The 17,927-nt window shown below is 38.0% G+C and overlaps 1 protein-coding gene across 1 annotated transcript in view; it reads left to right on the forward strand.

The window, feature by feature from the left end:
• Nucleotides 1-7,815: 7,815 nt before the first annotated feature.
• The window catches only part of Ssu72 (Ssu72 CTD phosphatase), a 73,571-nt gene continuing 63,459 nt past the window's right edge, over nt 7,816-17,927 (forward strand). The window contains exons 1-2 of the mRNA XM_067150100.2: nt 7,816-8,241; nt 10,836-10,979. Of these exons, the coding sequence (XP_067006201.1) occupies nt 8,162-8,241; nt 10,836-10,979 (224 nt within the window). The 5' untranslated portion in view covers nt 7,816-8,161. The remainder of the gene's footprint in view (nt 8,242-10,835; nt 10,980-17,927) is intronic.

Consider the following 17,927-nt stretch of genomic DNA (forward strand, 5'->3'; position numbering starts at 1 on the left):
TACACTAAGGCCGTGACACTGAAACTTGGCAACACTGTACTGCTACATCATGCAGTCTTACTTGTAACATATGGGAAGTTAACCTTCAGTTATGTTTTCTCAAAACATTAAATTAAAATAAATACGTCAATGAATGTATGAGAATGAACAAGCATATGGCTACAACTAGAGAAAATACAATCTTATGTACATCAAAATACAACTTTAACATTGGAAATCAAATTACAATATAATTACTCCAGGGTCATCAGTTTTCTTTTCTTGCCAGAACTTTTAACCACAGCATCAGCATCATTAACATGTTTTGAGTAGTTGTTGATTAAAATATTTCCAACATAGGGTAAAGATAAGCCGAGAAGTTCATATAGGGGTTTTCCACAATATGAGCAGCACCCCCTTGTATCAGTTATATTTTGCCTTGTAAGCTGAATCAATACACACTTCCGATTCTTACTCCGAACGAATGCTACATCATATTCCTCAGAGATTAAAATCTGCATGATCTTACTGTACATACACTTGCACACACATTTAAGAGCAATTCTGATGGGGCCGATAACCCACCTCTATTTACGCTATTTAACATGCCATTGAGATACAGTATCTGCACTTAAGTTTACTGGCTAGCTACTTACATAACCTACAAAACCGGAAATGTAAATGACAGGAAACATGTTGTCGAAGTCTACTTCTATTTCATTTACTTTAACACACAGGAAAATACATCTGAATATATCTGTTCGTCAGTTATGTTCAATGAATCGGAATCTAATTCAAACATGTCCTTGTTTAAAGATATTACTTTATGTTTTGCAGACCTTAATCCTAGCAAACACTGCACTCTCATCTTCTTCTCAGGTTCAAAAACTTTGAAAACAGCAATGCCTTGGCATCTGAAATTAAGCCTAGATTTAGTTGTGATTGTCACACTTGTGCAATGTAAAATAAAATAACATAATTATGCTGAACTTTTAAAGGAATGCAATTTGTAAAACACAAACACAGAATGGCTTTGGAAACGATGTGGATTGTCACTATTATACATACTGCAACATGAGAAAGCTCGCCTTTGCCGTAAATTAATGTCGTTTCCGGATACCAAATAGCGTGTAGGTCAATTTTTAAAACTATAACACATAACATAATTATCTTCAGTACTATACTCTGAAATTAAAACAATGCCTTAAAGTTAATTCACGCACAACACAAAATATAATTATACAACACGTTAGATTTCGTTGCACGTTATACATTTCATATTAGAGTCCGTACTGTCAAAGTATCAACTTGTGAAAATTTAGATTTAATAATTCCACCTTTACAATACTGTAATTGTCTTTATTAAAAAGACTACATTAAATTACACTCGTGAAACATGTTTCGTCCTCTTATAGTACATCTTCAGTCACAAATACAAATACATAACATTAAAAATAAAGCGAGGACACATTAAAATAAGTATCCTGCGACGCGGCGTGATAGCGTCTTGTCAATCTTCAATGTTAAAATGGTGCAGCGTGAACATGATATGAAGCATGAAGTCCAATTAAAATCATATGTTAAAACTGTTGTTCAAAACAACGAATTGTCAATTATAAAACACCGTAAGTGGCTATGCGAATAAAATTATGTGCATATTATACATAAAACAGTGTTGTGATGATGCCACGGCCAAATATATATAAACAGGAAGGTCTTCCTATGGGGCCCCAGTTTCGGGAATTATGGCGGAAATTGATATGGATTATCTTGAAAATAGCATAATCAACAACATGAAAGAATAATATGCTGGTTGAGGTACGTAGATGATATGTTTAAAATAATTGACCATAGCATTACTAATGGACAGGAGGTATTAGAACAATTAAACAATATGGATTCACAGATTAAATTTTCTTTCGAAAGTGAAAAAAATAAAGCATTAAACTTTCTTGACATTATAAGTATTAATGTCTCTAATAAACATAGGTTTAAAATATTTAGGAAACCTACTCCAACGGCAAACGTAATTAAACAAAATTTCGTACACCCGGCAGCACATAAGAGGACCTCCTTTTACAGTATGATTTATAGAGCTTATAATATAACCATGTCAGAAGCAGATCGTAAAAATGAATTGGATACTATTTATTTTATAGCAAAAAGAATCGGGTTCAACAGGCAATTTGTGGACAAAATTATTAACAAAGTCGAAAAGAAATCATTTTCCACATTAACCAAGGATACCAAAAAGAAAGACGATAGTTACGCCCTTTTCACCTATAGTCACAGTAAAATATACGAAATCACGAATGTTTTCAAGAAACTTATTATGAAAGTTTCTTTTAAAACAACCAATAACAACAGTCATATTTTCTTCAATCAGCACACTATCAATAACGGCAATAGCAAATTTCAGTAATCAGATGTTTACAAATTAAAGTGCCAGCAGTGTCCCGCCAGTTATATTGGACAGACAGGCCGCAATTTTAACATAAGGTATAATGAACATGTTAATGCGTCAAAGTACGGCGGAATCTCAGCATTCGTTTCTCATGTGGACGATACCAATCATACATTCACGAGCATACAACAAGACCTTCAAATTCTCCATTTATGTAAGAAAGGAAATCTATTGAATATTTTAGAAAACATCTTTATAAATATTGATAAAAAATGTAACCCGATTTATAATCTTAATGAGATATCGCAGGATATCAACATACTTTTCGAGGAGCTAATCAATAAATTTTCACGAAGGCGCGTGAGTAATACGTTACCTCACGTCTCTCCCCTTACGTCAAACTTCTCTCAACCTCCCCTCAGAGTCAGTCCTCAACGACCTTCGAGGACGTCACTCAGTTTGCCTTAGACTTGAGGTAGAGTGGTCGACGCAGGACGTGCAAGGAGGTGAGTTACTGGATGTGCACTTAGTTCACATTTTAACGGAATTTTATTCTTCAATTCCTTCATATTTTCTTTTTCTTTTTAGGCCCCCATTGTCAACACACAATCAGGTTCAACTTGCATCAGTATAACTCCACCTCCTAATCAAGAAATCTATTATTATGTGGCATCATCACAACACTGTTTTATGTACAATATGCACATAATTTTATTCGCATAACCACTTACGATGTTTTATAATTGACAATTCGTTGTTTTGAACAACAGTTTTAACATATGATTTTAATTGGACTTCATGCTTCATATCATGTTCACGCTGCACCATTTTAACATTGAAGATTGACAAGACGCCATCACGCCGCGTCGCAGGATACAAATACTTTGCATTTACTTATTTTAATGTGTCCTCGTCTTATTTTTAATGTTATGTATTTGTATTTGTGACTGAAGATGTCCTATAAAGGACGAAACATGTTTCACGAGTGTAATTTAATGTAGTCTTTTTAATAAAGACAATTACAGTATTGTAAAGGTGGAATTATTAAATCTAAATTTCCACACGTTAGATTTCTTTACAAATTACGAACACAGAAGTCACATGCTTGACTCCAAGCGACGTTGTCGGACCTCAACTGTCGCGGCCTTATAGTGTAGTCCGGCCATGGCTGAACAAATTACCCAGCGTGGTAATGACATGGGAACTGATAAGAACCGCAAGTATTAGGAATGTCATGACCTCGCATCTGTGTTGAAGTTTCCTTCTGTGTTCCCTATGTTAAGAAGTCAATCAAATACTCTACTGGAACTCTAATACAGTTAAACTTGGGGGTTCTTATTGTTAAATAGTACCATAAATTTAGCAATTGTGGGCCTGTAGCGTAATGGTTATCGTGGTAGTCTTGAAATGGGACGCCATGAGTTTCGAATCATGTCGGCTTTTCTTTTCTTTTTTACTGTAAGATATTATATTTATTATTATTATTATTATTAATGTATGTATGTATGTATGTATGTATGTGTGCATGTATGTATGTATGTATGTATGTATGAATGTATGTATGTATGTATGTATGTATGTATGTATGTATGTATGTATGTATGTATGTATGTATGTATGTATGTTCAGTCGTCACCCCTAAGGCTGGCTGGATCCTCAACAACTCCGCAATCAGCTGTCATAGATGGTCTAGGCATGCCTAAAGAGACGTACTAGGGAAATGGAAAGTGAGGTAGTTTCCCGTCGCTTTCCTCACCGAATCAGAAGTTTCTATTACATATCAGTCTGCCAAGCCCACTAAAATGCATGCATCAACTGACCTTATGAGCAACATTTTCGTACCATTCTTAGCAAGGACTGGATGCATAAGTAATGGCATTACTAACATCACTCAAACCTCAGTCAGTTTCATATTGTCAAAGCCAAGCATGAGACTGAGGCAGGTCGATGAAAGTATCAAAATTGCTCGAGCCTATACCAGAAAACATAGTGAAATGTAAACACTAAGTCTAGCCAGCAAAGGAATAATAATAATAATAATAATAATAATAATAATAATAATAATAATAATAATAATAATAATAATACAATAAAAATCTTCCGGGCTATTATGCAGTGGTCTACTCCTCTCGTTTCTTCCAGACATTTCGGCTACTGCTGCGGTAGTCATCTTCTGTGGCGTCGTGTAGATACGCAGTCGCCAGCAGGATACTGCAACGTTTGCAACACTTCTTACTCGTCCCGCCAGCTTTGGAGTCTGGCCAATCAGAAATTTTGTATATTTCTTTCAGCCAAAGAAATGCTTCTTATACATATTTTACAAAGGGTGCTAGGAAAGTTTTGCAATGTGAGTGAACGCTTTACACATTTTCAAAATAATTTCCACCACACTCAGTACACTCCTCCATACGTCGAAACCGGTCACTGAACCAACGCTGCCATTTTCCTTCGGTTACATTTTCACACTCTTGATACCATGCTGCTAGAAGCTCCTCGTCGGATGCACAATACCGCCCTTTGAGCTTCATCTTCACTTCTGGGAAGAGTGCGAAGTCACAGGGGGCAAGATCAGGACTGTATGGAGGGTGATCAAGCACAGTCAACCCTGATCTGGCAAGAAAATCCATTGTTACATCAGCACGATATGCTGGAGCATTGTTGTGATGCAATAGCCAAGTGTTGAGCCGTGATCTTGGATGGAGCTGCTTGAGAGCCTGGATGGCCTGAGGCAGACGAGTCTCACTGTAACACGTCGCAGTAACTGTACTTTGTATTTCTAACAAAATCCGAGTCAGGATACCCCGTTTAGTGAAAAATACTGCAATCATCCTTTCCTTCACTGACCTTGACTTTCGCACAGTCACAAGAGTACCCACATTTTCAAACAGGCACACCTTATTCTGGGATTTCGTTGGGACGTCGTAATAATAAAGCCAAGTTTTAATCACCTGTAACGATGGTATTGACGTTACGCGAAGTCTCATTTTCAAATAGTCGTAGCATTTCTCGGCAACATTTCACTCGATGTGCCCTTTGTTCCTCTGAAAGTGAATGGGGCACCCAAAGGGAATAGACCTTCCTAACATAGAGATGGTCGTGTAGAATTGAATGAATAGCTGGTGCAGGGATGTGGAGGGTCTCTTCTACCTCCCGATATGTCAACCGCCACTCTTCCTGCAACATTTTCCTCACAGCTTCAATGTTTCCCTCAGTCACTGATTCAGATGGTCGCCCAGAACGAGGGTCGTCTTCAACCCCAAAATTTTCCCTCTGGAACTCTTTGTACCAGCGGAAAATTGTTGTCCGATGTGGACAGTCTTTTCCCAGCACAGGAGTCATTTCCTCCAGGCACTGGTCAACAGTTAATCCACGAGCAAAATTGTAGCGGAGAATTGCGCGATAATCACCTTTAGACCACACTGACATCTTAACTTGCTTTCAATCCCACTGCTTGGTAACAACTGGTGTGAAGGTCGCACCGGTTTCACCTCTCTTTTCATCCCACACCATAATAGGGGTGTCCAGCCAACCGTTTTTGCGTATTGCAAACGTATCCTAGTGCCCTTTGTATCTGTCAATAAAGTGAGAAGGTGTGTCTGGTTTTAGTCCTGAGCCTTCTCGAGCCTTCCTCTCGGGTATAAATGCTGACGCCTTTTCGATCTAACTTGTCTTATTGATAGTCGCGTTACTGTGTGTGTGTGTGTGTGTGTGTGTGTGTGTGTGTGTGTGTGTGTGTGTGTGTGTGTGTGTGTGTGTGTGTGTGTGTGTGTTAGGAGAGAAGGCAGGGGCCTCATTCTTCGGCAGGCAGAACGTCAGCTAAGGTAATTGCCACCATTTTTCTATCTCAGTAGTTATCTCCGCAAGTTGACTCGAGGGAAAGGTTCCAATCTTTAGCCATGTAACAGTTTAACAGTCAATTTCCTAAAATGTAAACTTTCCTTCTCATGTAAAAGTTCAAGTAAGTCATAAGAACTTAAACTGAAAACCGGGGATAGTGAGTACGTTACCCTCTCGAATTCCCCTTTAATTAATCTTGATATTACTATGAGTTTGTAACCGTTTTCGCTTCTATATTGTAACTTAACTTGTTCATCTAGTCACCTCAGTAGTTTAGGATTAGCCTCTGCATGGTCGGGCCACAAGCCCAAGAAGGGTTTTAACCTCTTGATTTCAAGGAGCGCAACTGTCGCCACCATACATTCGGGGGGTGGGCAGTAATAGAACCTGTTGATTTCCATAAAGGCCCAATAGAATGGGTACTAGATACCCCTGTGTAAACTTAAAAGGTCATTGACTTGGTCTTGTAAATTGTAGATTGTGCCTAGAGAGACCTGAAAGTTTAAAAGTTATCGAGCAAAGACGCTCTTATCCGAATTGTAAAAGTTAATGGGTGTTTTGAGTAGGCTGTACTGGTTTGGGAACGTAGTCTCCTGGGTAGAATTGTAGAGCATTGAGGCTCTTTCCTTGTAATGTAATAAATATTTGTGTAATATTGAGTGGTGCCTTTGGAACGCCATAGCTTGTAACCGTTGGAGCAAAGTGGTGTTTTAAATATCTTGTAAAAGAAATGGGGAGATATCTCTCCTTATCTAGCTGTCTAAACGCAACAGTAGTGATGCAGGGCACTTGTTAATAGGTAGCTCGAAGCTCGAATTTTGTAACTAACCTTTTTTGGGGTTTTCTGTTTTTTCATTTTTTTTACAACACTACCTCAGTACCTGAAATCTTGTTGTTTGTTACATTTTCTTGTCACGAGGCAAACGGAAGAAAGTCCTCGCATTCTTCTCTCATTCATATTTACTGCAGCGAAACACAGCACATACCTTTCCCCTCATGTTGAGAGGAGATATCAAGGAATGACACACGCTACTATTTAATTATGTCAACTCACTGAAAACGCATAAATAACACCAAAAACTTCACACACAAATACACGTGCTCTTATGACAGAATCAGTAGTTCTTAGGTCTACCCGCTAGAGGGAGCTCTAATAGCTGTCCCTCGATATCTCGCTGAGTGTCGCGTATTGTCTCTACTGTATTTGTAGAAACCACGCTATTCCTTGCGCCCAGTGAAAAGTATCACTGACACGCTTCTGCTCCGATTAAATGTAAAGTAAAGGACTCGCCAGACGTATAAGAAATGTATATGTAGACACTGTGGTGGATAAGATATATCAGATATTCCAATATGTGTACTATTTATTCTCTTTATTAGTTTTAGATCTCTTGTATGGCTATTAGTTGCTGTAAATAAATAATTATTATTATTATTATTATTATTATTATTATTATTATTATTATTATTATTATTATTATTATTATTATTATTATTATTATTATTATTATTATTATTATTATTATTTATTCTAGTTATTGGCCATTGATACTAGTCCTCTATCTTCTTTTATATTCTTTGAAATCTCCCGTCTGTCATCTCTATGCTGGCTACTTTCGCCAGCAGTTTATTCTTCTGACTGCACGTTTTCGCGGAGTTTGTAATTTATCAACAGTATTCCTGAAAACTCTACATTTTTAATTTTCTGACGTTCTTGTTGGGACGAATGCCGAGGTTATTCGCTGGGCTTTTCAGGACTGCAAAATCCCCTGTGATCCCTTGAAGTACTGCGTTTTATAATCGTTTTCCACAGATATGACAGGACATGAACAAAAGATCTGCTGCCTTGCACAGTATGTTTTATAGTTAATTTTGAGTATTCAGATCTCGAATTGGAACTTTTTTGAGTTCACCGAGACACAGTAGAAGCAAAATTTCGTTATGCCAACTAGCTCCTTGAAAATTGCTGTTATCTGTTCCAGCAATATGAACAGAAGTATGGAAGCTCACGCTTTTTTGAGGTTAGTAGAATCCGTGAAGTGCAATACTGCGTCCTAAATATTGCTGAAATCAATATCAATGGCGTTGTGTTTCACGTTGTACCCTATTTTACTCTTAATTGTCACCAGAGTGGTACTAGTACTTCACTGGCGCTCTCTTCCTGGTCTTTTCATCTAATTTTCTTTTTCTTATATCTATATCTTTTACTTGTGGCTTATCACGTATTAAATCCCTTGACTTTGTCTGGTAATTGAGTTTCTTCTTCTGAGGTAAATACATACAGGATGCCACTTTCTTAATCATACAGTTCCAGTTTGTAAATAGAACAGCATCTTCGACAGTGAAAATAATTTCATTACTGTTTTCTTTTAACAAAGATATTTCAGGTGCATTTCTTTACAATGCCATACAAAAGTAAAACTTTCTTACGAACATACGGTAGTATAATACAAAGTGTACAGTATAACAAAATCTGTTGCATTGTTATTCATACAGGTGCCAGTACTTTTTAAATAAACATATGAATAACATGCCCCATTGCAGCAATCCTGATGCTTTGTGGAGTAACCCTTAGCATTAACGAGAATTTGACATACTTGGTACTGTGTCATTGTAATCATATCTATTTAATACCCGGCGAACAGTCTCTGTACACATTTTCTTCTCGGCAATAACTTTAAGTTCTTCCTGCATCTTAGGAGGGACTTTTCATGGCTGATAACTAAACCACTCTTTGGTCACCACTCTTTTTAACTCCTGTTTGAATTAAACATTTCTACTCTGGACGTTACATTTCAAAAATGGCCATAAATGTTCAGTAGGGTTCAGGTTAGCTGACTGGGGAGGTGTTTTAAATTTTAGTACGTTCCAAATTAGCCATTCCTTTTTTAGCATATGTTTCGGGTCGTTTATCATGTTCAAATATGTAGGCCAGTAGCGTTTCCAAGTTTCCAGCGCTTAAATGTTCTTCAGAATGTTATTATACACCACTTTGTCCATAATGCCTTGGAATAAATTGAATGTTCCCTACACTAGCTGACATACACCCCTAAAGCACAATTGGACCACCTCCATATTTCATTGTGGGAATTGTATTCGCCACATCATTGTCTGCATTGGACTTTCTCCATACCCTGTGAACACCATCTGATTGGAAACTGTTGATTTTATTTTCATCAGACCAGATAATGTTCTGACTTTTGCCAGGCTCCTCACTTACATCTATTCTGTCTGACCTCCTGTGGTCAACTCTTGTTCTTTTCCGATCCCGATGGTATTAGGTTTACGAGGCGTAGGGAGTCTTTCATTTTTTCGCCCTTCGTAGTCCTTGCCTATCTTGGCTGATACTTTCATTTTTCAAAGTGTTGGATCCCTTCCACCTTTTCCCTCTGATAAGTGTTATTTAGAGGATGGTTGCCCAGTTGTACTTACTCAAAACAGTAATCACTACCACCATTGCCACCACCACCAGATAACATTACTCCAAAACTCCTGGCCCTTATGAAGGTGTTTTTTTGCTAAGAGTAGTCTTGCAATATAGTTCTTACTAATGTAAGGCCTGTTCCTTGGCACTCTGCCATTATAACCATGTCTATTTAATACCTGGCGGACTGTCTCGGTACACATTTTCTTCCCAGAAGTAACTTTCAGTTCTACCTGCACTTAGTAGCACTTAATTTGGGGGTTGGATTTCACTTGCCTCAAAAGTTTTTGTTTTCCTTGTGGACTAAGATTTTTTGTTTGTTTGGGTTTCCTTGGTACATTCTTCACTGATCCTTCATACTTAAAATTATTTATAACATATTGAACAACCTCATGACTTTTCTTCACAGTTAGTCCTATTTTTCATAGGGCGAGTACTTGGAAGTGCTAGATTTATCCATTGTCTGTTCAGTTCAGAACTAAGCTCCTTATCCTTGGCCATTTCTACCAGCACTCTCACATGTTTCAGGCAAACACAACTAGTTATAGCTATTCTCATTCCACAACTGCTTATGCTGAGCTCAAGATTATCAAACGAATACATACATCTACACTAGTGTATGAATAACAAAGTGACTTCTATTTGCGGGTGCAAATAGTGTTTACTTTTGTATACACAGACTCTTTGCACTAGGAAATCATTTGTGCACTGGGTGTTTGTCTCACTATTACCTCCACTACATAAAAATATAATTTAATAATTTTGGTAACTTAATAGAAAAATGGAACGTTTTATAATGAAATGGGCTGTGTATGTATAAGAAAGTGAAATGTCAGTACGCCATAGTTGATGGCGAATTCCTTAGGCCTACTTTTAAAACGTGTACATTAATTCTCATGCAGATGAGTGGCATAAGACCTTTCTAATGTACGGAGGACTAACTTACTTATTATAAAGCCAATCACATCATGACCAGTTCATGTGGATTTGTGAAATGAGGTTTCACATATAACTGGAACTACGTTTGCATTTGTCCTGGCATCATTGATCTTTTAAAAGTACATTGAATGTTTGGGAGTTAGGCGAATTGTTCCTTTGCTTTGCTTATGTAACTTAGTCTTGTTTTTTTAAATCTGTATTTATTGCTGTTGTATTTTGTATTAATTATGTTTACTTTGTGGTATTCAACAGTAAGAAAGGCTTCCTGGTGAAGTCATTTGGAACTGGGGACAAGGTGAAGTTGCCAGGTACTGCTCCCGACAAACCAAATTGCTACGAGTTTGGTATTACTTACGAAGAAATTTACCAGGATTTGCTCTTGAAAGATAAATCATTGTATCCTTTTTTAATCATCTATCATTGATACAGAGGGAAATATTGTTGAACTTGGTATATTAATAGAATTATTCATCACTTGAGTTTTTATCACAGTTGCACTTGTTGTAGTACTTTACATTTACTGTTATGACTTCTTACAATGCTTTAAGAACCTTGAACTTGAAATGAATGGTTTGATGGAGAGAAATACAACAGTATTGTTTGTTTGTTTGTTTGTTTGTTTGTTTGTTTGTTTGTTTGTTTGTTTGTTTGTTTTCCTTCTGATAATTTCTTGCTCGAGATTCTCACTAGGAATGAAAGTATATGGAGGTAGGTACTTTTGTGTGTTCAAGCATTCAACTTTTTTATTCTGTTGTTTGTAAGTCATTCATGCTTTATTGAGGCAAATTCCAGCACTGCTATTTATGTACCTTTCAACTCTATTACTGATCCTGCGTAAACTCTAAGAAGATGGATGCTGCTGAGGCAGCATATTAGCTGCATGCTAAACTGGCATTCGCCAGACACTAACAATTGTGGAACAGTGGTGAAAATTTAATATTTTGATGAATTCATTCTGAATGTACCCCTTATGCCAACTGGTGTAAATATACCTATAATCTGTCATTCACCAAATTTTAATCATCACAGACCAATAGTGAAAATATTATACACACTGAAAGAATTCATAATTGCTTTAGTTTCACTTCATTTGGCATATATAGTCAAAGGCAGAGATGCTCATGCTGGGCATTTCGTCTCGCCCAACACTGTAAGTGGGCGGGCAGGCAGGCAGGCAGGCAGGCAGGCAGGCAGGCAGGCGATGAACGTGTGCTTTTAAGCCACAGTGACATCGTTACACCACAGGCCATGAACATTGAGTGAAGTTCTCCTAGTGTTCAAGCCTTGCCAAATCTGATGGCAGTGAGCCAGTTGGAAGAACTTTCTTCTTTGTGTGGGCAAGCTGAAGACTGTGCAAATTTTTTTTTTTTTTGCTAGTTGTTTTACGTCGCACCGACACAGATAGGTCTTATGGCGACGATGGGACAGGAAAAGCCTAGGAGTGGGAAGGAAGCGGCCGTGGCCTTAATTAAGGTACAGCCCCAGCATTTGCCTGGTGTGAAAATGGGAAACCACGGAAAACCATTTTCAGGGCTGCCGACAGTGGGGTTCGAACCTACTATCTCCCGAATACTGGATACTGGCCGCACTTAAGCGACTGCAGCTATCGAGCTCGGTACCGTGCAAAATGCCTTCTATGTGGGCAGTCTGTTATATCAAAGAGGTATAATGTAGAACGCCACTACAAAACAAAACATGCTCATTTATTAAGTGTTGTTTTTATTTTGTTTTATTTTCAATGCACAGAAGTCCATGTTGTTTCAATTTACGTTGTAAGAAAAAAGTTATTTCTGTTCATTTTGACCGGATACAATAAAGAGTTAAAACCTCAAATATTTTTGTACTGTAAGTTATGCAATTAATTACAATGTTCACTATTATATTTGAAGAGGTTCTTTAGAATCATTTCTAATATAATATGGAGTTAACATGCATAAGCTGTGTCTTAAACTCACTAGCAATCTGATTATGCTTACAGGGAATAACATCGGTTACCGCTAGGTTATTTATGTAAAGGCATACTGTATATCTATTTGGTAGATGCATTTACATTGTTGTTGTACTTCAATCTTGGATAGTAAATATCTGTGCCCCCACTCATGATGAAACTCACCCGCCATTTAGAGTTTTAAATAGAAATTTGGTGAGCAGGAACAGTCACATAACACTACAACACTATGCAAAATCAAGCATTAAACTTGTTGAATTATGTAAATATATTACATTTTGCTGAATGAATAACAAATTTTACTTTTCTTAATGGAAATACTCTCATTCCTAACCAAGGAATTTTAAATCGTAGCTTGTATGCTTAAACACCGTATCTTCATAAATTGTCATCACCATCATCATTTTACAGTTCCAGTTTCCCAGGTACTGTTGGCGAGCCTCTTTCATTCTGTCTTATTGGATACGTTCTGTTGTTAATGACATCCTCCAGTGTCCTTCCCCGATCTGTAGTGTCCATCTTTACGATGTCCATCCAGTGGGTTCTTGGTCTTCCCACCATCTGTTTCCCTGCCATATGTTTCTCCAAGTTAACACATGCTGTCCTTGTTGGCTCCATCCTCATTACATGCCCAAACCACCTCAGTCTTGACACGCTGATCTGATCTAAAAATGATGCAACAATCCCAGCTTCCTTCCTAACCACATCTTTCCTCAACTTGTCCAATTTGTTTTTTTGAATTGTGGACCTAAGGAACTTCATCTTGGATGCCTGCAACCTTGATGAGTCTTTCTTAGTGAGGGTGCAGGCTTCAATACCATAGGTTAAGATTGGTATGAAGTACTGATTGAATATCACCAGCTTTGATTTTGTTGGTACTTTGGGATCCCAGAGGAGTGTTCGTATTTGCTGGTAAAAGTGAGAGCTCTTCTGCACTTTTATTTTCCACATCCTTTGCGGCTAGTGTATCTCGAGATATTACACTGCCGAGGTATGTAAAGCTTTCCACATTTTCTAGTGGATGGTTTCTTAGCATGATGTTCGCTGGTCGTCCTTCTTTATTTAGTGCCATCACTACTGTTTTGAGTTTGCTCATCTTGAGATTGAACGTCTGGAAATTAGCCTTCCATTCATTGAGTCTCGACTGTACTTGTTCCTCAGTTTCTCCCCAGATCATAACAGCATCAGCAAAGGCCATTGCATTTAGTTCACCAGAAGTTTTCTTGATGTTCTTCATTATGTTATCCATGATGGTGATAAACAATAATGGGAATCGAAACCGACTTTCAACCTATTAGATCGTGTAATGTACATTTAGTATGTGTTGAAGAGATATTAAGTACAGAACAAAAATGGCCAACCAGACACCAGTGGGATCCGAACCCACAACCTCCCAATTTCGCGTTGGTTGCTCTACCAATTGAGCTATGGTGGCCTAGGCCATCTTTGTTCTGTTGGAAAGGATCTAAGCTACAGGTCTGGTACTACCACCATTACACTGTAGAGTGCGTTTAAGTTGCCCGTTGAGGGCCAAGTCAATGAATATTGAATTTTCACGACCGCATTGTAATCGAAACCGACTTTCAACCTATTAGGTCGTGTTACGTACATTTAGTACATTTAGTACGTATTGAAGAGATAAATGTAACACGACCTAATAGGTTGAAAGTCATTTTCAATTACAATGCGGTTGTGAAAATTCAATATTTAATAATGGGAATAGTGCGCTGCCCTGCTGGTCTTGAACCAGAATGAATGTCCGTCACCTAATTGCACTCAGCTGGTACAGTTCTCATACAGCATCTGAACTTTCCTCACCAGTCCCTCTGGCACATTCTTTTTTCTCAGGCATTCCCATATCTTCTCTCTTGCAATGCTGTCATATGCCTTCTCCATGTCAAGGAAAACCATACACAGATCTTTGCCTTTTTCCCAATATTTTTCCATTAACATACGGACACTGAAGATTAGGTCTGTTGTGGACCTGTTAGGCCTGAAGCCGTACTGTTCCTCTTCAAACTGTGGCTCTAAGATGACTCGCAATCTGCTCTCGAAGATTTTCTCAAGAATCTTAAGCCCATGAGAAAGGAAAGTTATTCCCTGGTAGTTGGAGCATTTTCGGCAATTTCCTTTCTTAAACAGGGGGATAATGACACCCTTGCTCCAATCATTACGTATCTTGCCATCTTTCCATACTGCATTGAGCACTCTGTGTAGCCACTGTAAACCCTGGACTCCTGCTGCTTTAATCATGTCTGTGCTGACTTCGATTCCTGGGGATATTTCTTACGGCATTTCTTGAGGGCTGTTTCTGTTTCTGCCCATGTAATGGGATGTTCCTCTGATTTGGTTTCAACAGCTGGTTCTTTTGTTCTCTAATCTGCTTCTGTCCTGTTCAATAGGTGATCAAAATGATTCCTCAGAACCTCTCTGATGTCCTCTTCTTTTGTGGTCAGGTTTTCATTACGATCCTCAATTGCTTTGATGGTTTCAACTGAATTCTTTTTTTGTTTTTGATCACTCTGAACAACAGTTTCATATTGCCTCTGCTGTCTTCCTTCAGTTTTTGAGTAAATTTCTCCCAACACTTTATCTTCTCCTCTTCTACTAAACTCTCAATTTCTTGTCCCAGTAAACTTTCTCAACTGAGCTTGATAGCTGCAATCGCTTAAGTGCGGCCAGTATTCGGGAGATAGTAGGTTCGAATCTCACTGTCGGCAGCCCTGGGGCCTATTCCACAAAAGTATGGTCTTGTACATTACAAGTTACTAGTGTGGGTTCTTGTAATGTATGGAGTTGTACATTTCTGTTCCACAAAAGATTGATAGTCTCTTGTATATTACCAGTGAATTGTTACAAGTTTTACAAGTGACGACATATCAATAAACATACTACGTCATAGCATGAATCAGCTGTTTATCTTCGTATTCCATTCGTTGAATTAGGTTATGCTTGCCTCATTTATCGTAATATCGTATTTTACTGTAACTTATGCAGCAAAGATTGAAAGAACTAATATTCCTGTGAATTTTTTAATGCTACGATGTTATTTTTCAGTTTATTTCTTTGATGATAGGAAATTACTCCGTTATTATCACCCATTCTGTTCTTCCGCGATCCTCGCGTATGTTCTACGAGAGTCTAACATACCTACCTTGGTCTGTCATTAGGAATCAGATGTCGCTAATAACGATATTCGGCCGCCAAACTTAGTTGTTACGAAATTGCAAACTCTGCATGAATTGTTAAAATGATGTCAAGAGAAACAAAGTTATTCATTTTGAAGGAAATAGAAGGTAGGAAAGATATTCGTTTCGGTGGATTCAGTGAGAGTCTGAAAAAACAAGACAAAATAAATGGTTGGATGGAAATATTTGACTTGGGAAAAGCTCATGGAGGTTTTGAGGGGAAAAGTTGGATGTATGTAAGAGATATTCTGCTCATTAATGATTCCAGGAATGTCCTTCTTGGAATATGTTTTTTTCAGCATTTTCAGGCCAACAAACAATTTGAGGAAATTTTATATCATTTATTGCAGCTACCACAGACCGAAAATTTTGCCATCCCAAGCATATCTGCAGTACCATGGTACTGACCACCATTTCCTAGCCACTGTAATGTTGTTAGTAAATGTTGTTTAGCAGAGAGAGATTTATTTCTGTTCGTAGGATATTTTAAGCTATGGCCAATATCTATCAAAAGTTCTTCCACTTGTATTGTGCTTAACCTAAAACGTTCATTGTATTCAAATACAGTGTTAAACTGGAAGTTTATTCTTTCCCTGTACAGACGATAGTTTTCATTTTCATCACCATCACTATCACTACTGCTAGACCACATATTTATCAAAATGTATCCAAAATAAGCGTATTTAAATAGCACTAGTACATTTATATATTATTGTCCTTTCACTGGTAGAGAATTCTTCTCATTTCGCTAGTAAGTTACAAGTACTAGTACTTTTGTGGAACACGCCTATAAAAATTCACTAGTAATTTGTAAGTATGGAGTAGTAAAGTACAACTGTAGAAAATTCTTTTGTGGAACAGAAACTCTGGTATTTGTACAAGTTACTAAAGAATTTACTTGTAATGTACAAGACCATACTTTTGTGGAACAGGCCCCTGGAGATGGTTTTCCGTGGTTTCCCATTTACACACCAGGCAAATGCTGGGGCTGTACCTTATTTAAGGACATGGCCGCTTCCTTACCACTCCTAGCCCTTTCCTGTCCCATGTCCCATTGTCGCCATAAGACCTATCTGTGTCAGTGCGACGTAAAGCAACTAGCAAAAAAAAGAAAAGAAAAAAAATCCTTGCTCGAGGTCTCTGATCTTCTCCTCATCCCTTACCTGTTTTGGCTTGGATTTCTCTGTATCTCGTTATTTTTGTGCCATGTTCCTTTCCTTTATTGAGGATCTTACTTTCATTCCACCAGGGTGTCTCTTTTTCCCTTACTCTCGCACTTGTTTTCCCACAAACCTCTATTGCTTCTTTTATCAAGGTGTTTTTAAATCTTGTCCACTCTACTCATAAATTGTAACACAGAAATTATAATGTCTCGGTTTTCTTTGAATGTATAAATATAAGAAAATAAAATCTGACACAAATGACACTACTGTAAATTTTGAATTATAGAATGATATAAGAAAATAAAATCTGACACAAATGACACTACTATAAATCCTGAATGTATAAATATAAGAAAATAATATCTGAGTGTAAATTTCCACACTCCATCACTCATGTCCATAAGGTGACTACTCTTGTAAAGACCAGCCATCAAGTTAACCATTAATGTCACAATCTAGCCGATCAAATGGCGTGGAGAAACAAATACAATTAGTAAACTTGCCTATACACATATCAATATCACTGGAAACCATCCCCGCCAGTAAGCTTGGTATCAATAAATCTGTTGGTGCCAAAGAAAAGATATGGTGGATGTGATGAAATGAAATGGTGTATGGCTTTTAGTGCCAGGAGTGTCCGAGGAGATGTTTGGCTCGCCAAGTGCAGGTCTTATGATTTGATGCCCGTAGGCGAACTTGGTGTCATGATGAGGATGAAATTATGATGAAAACGACACATACACCCAGCCCTTGTGCCAGCGAAATTAACCAATGATGGCTAAAATTCCGGACCCTGCCGGGAATTGAACCCGGGACCCCTGTGACCAAAGGTCACCCCGCTAACCATTTAGCCATGGAGCCAGATGGTGGATGTGATTGGTGCACTTCTCTAACCTAACCCTGTAACTGACAGTTTTTTCTGATAAGCCAGATGTCGTAGCAGGGGGAGAGTTGATACTCCCACGTGGCGCATCCCAGGTGGCGGATAGGGGGGTCCTAACCGGCTTGCCGGCGCACTTGAGGGAAATAAAATACCTCTCGCGGA

Source organism: Anabrus simplex, chromosome 6, assembly GCF_040414725.1.
Source record: "Anabrus simplex isolate iqAnaSimp1 chromosome 6, ASM4041472v1, whole genome shotgun sequence".
NCBI classification, from domain to species: Eukaryota; Metazoa; Arthropoda; class Insecta; order Orthoptera; family Tettigoniidae; genus Anabrus; species Anabrus simplex.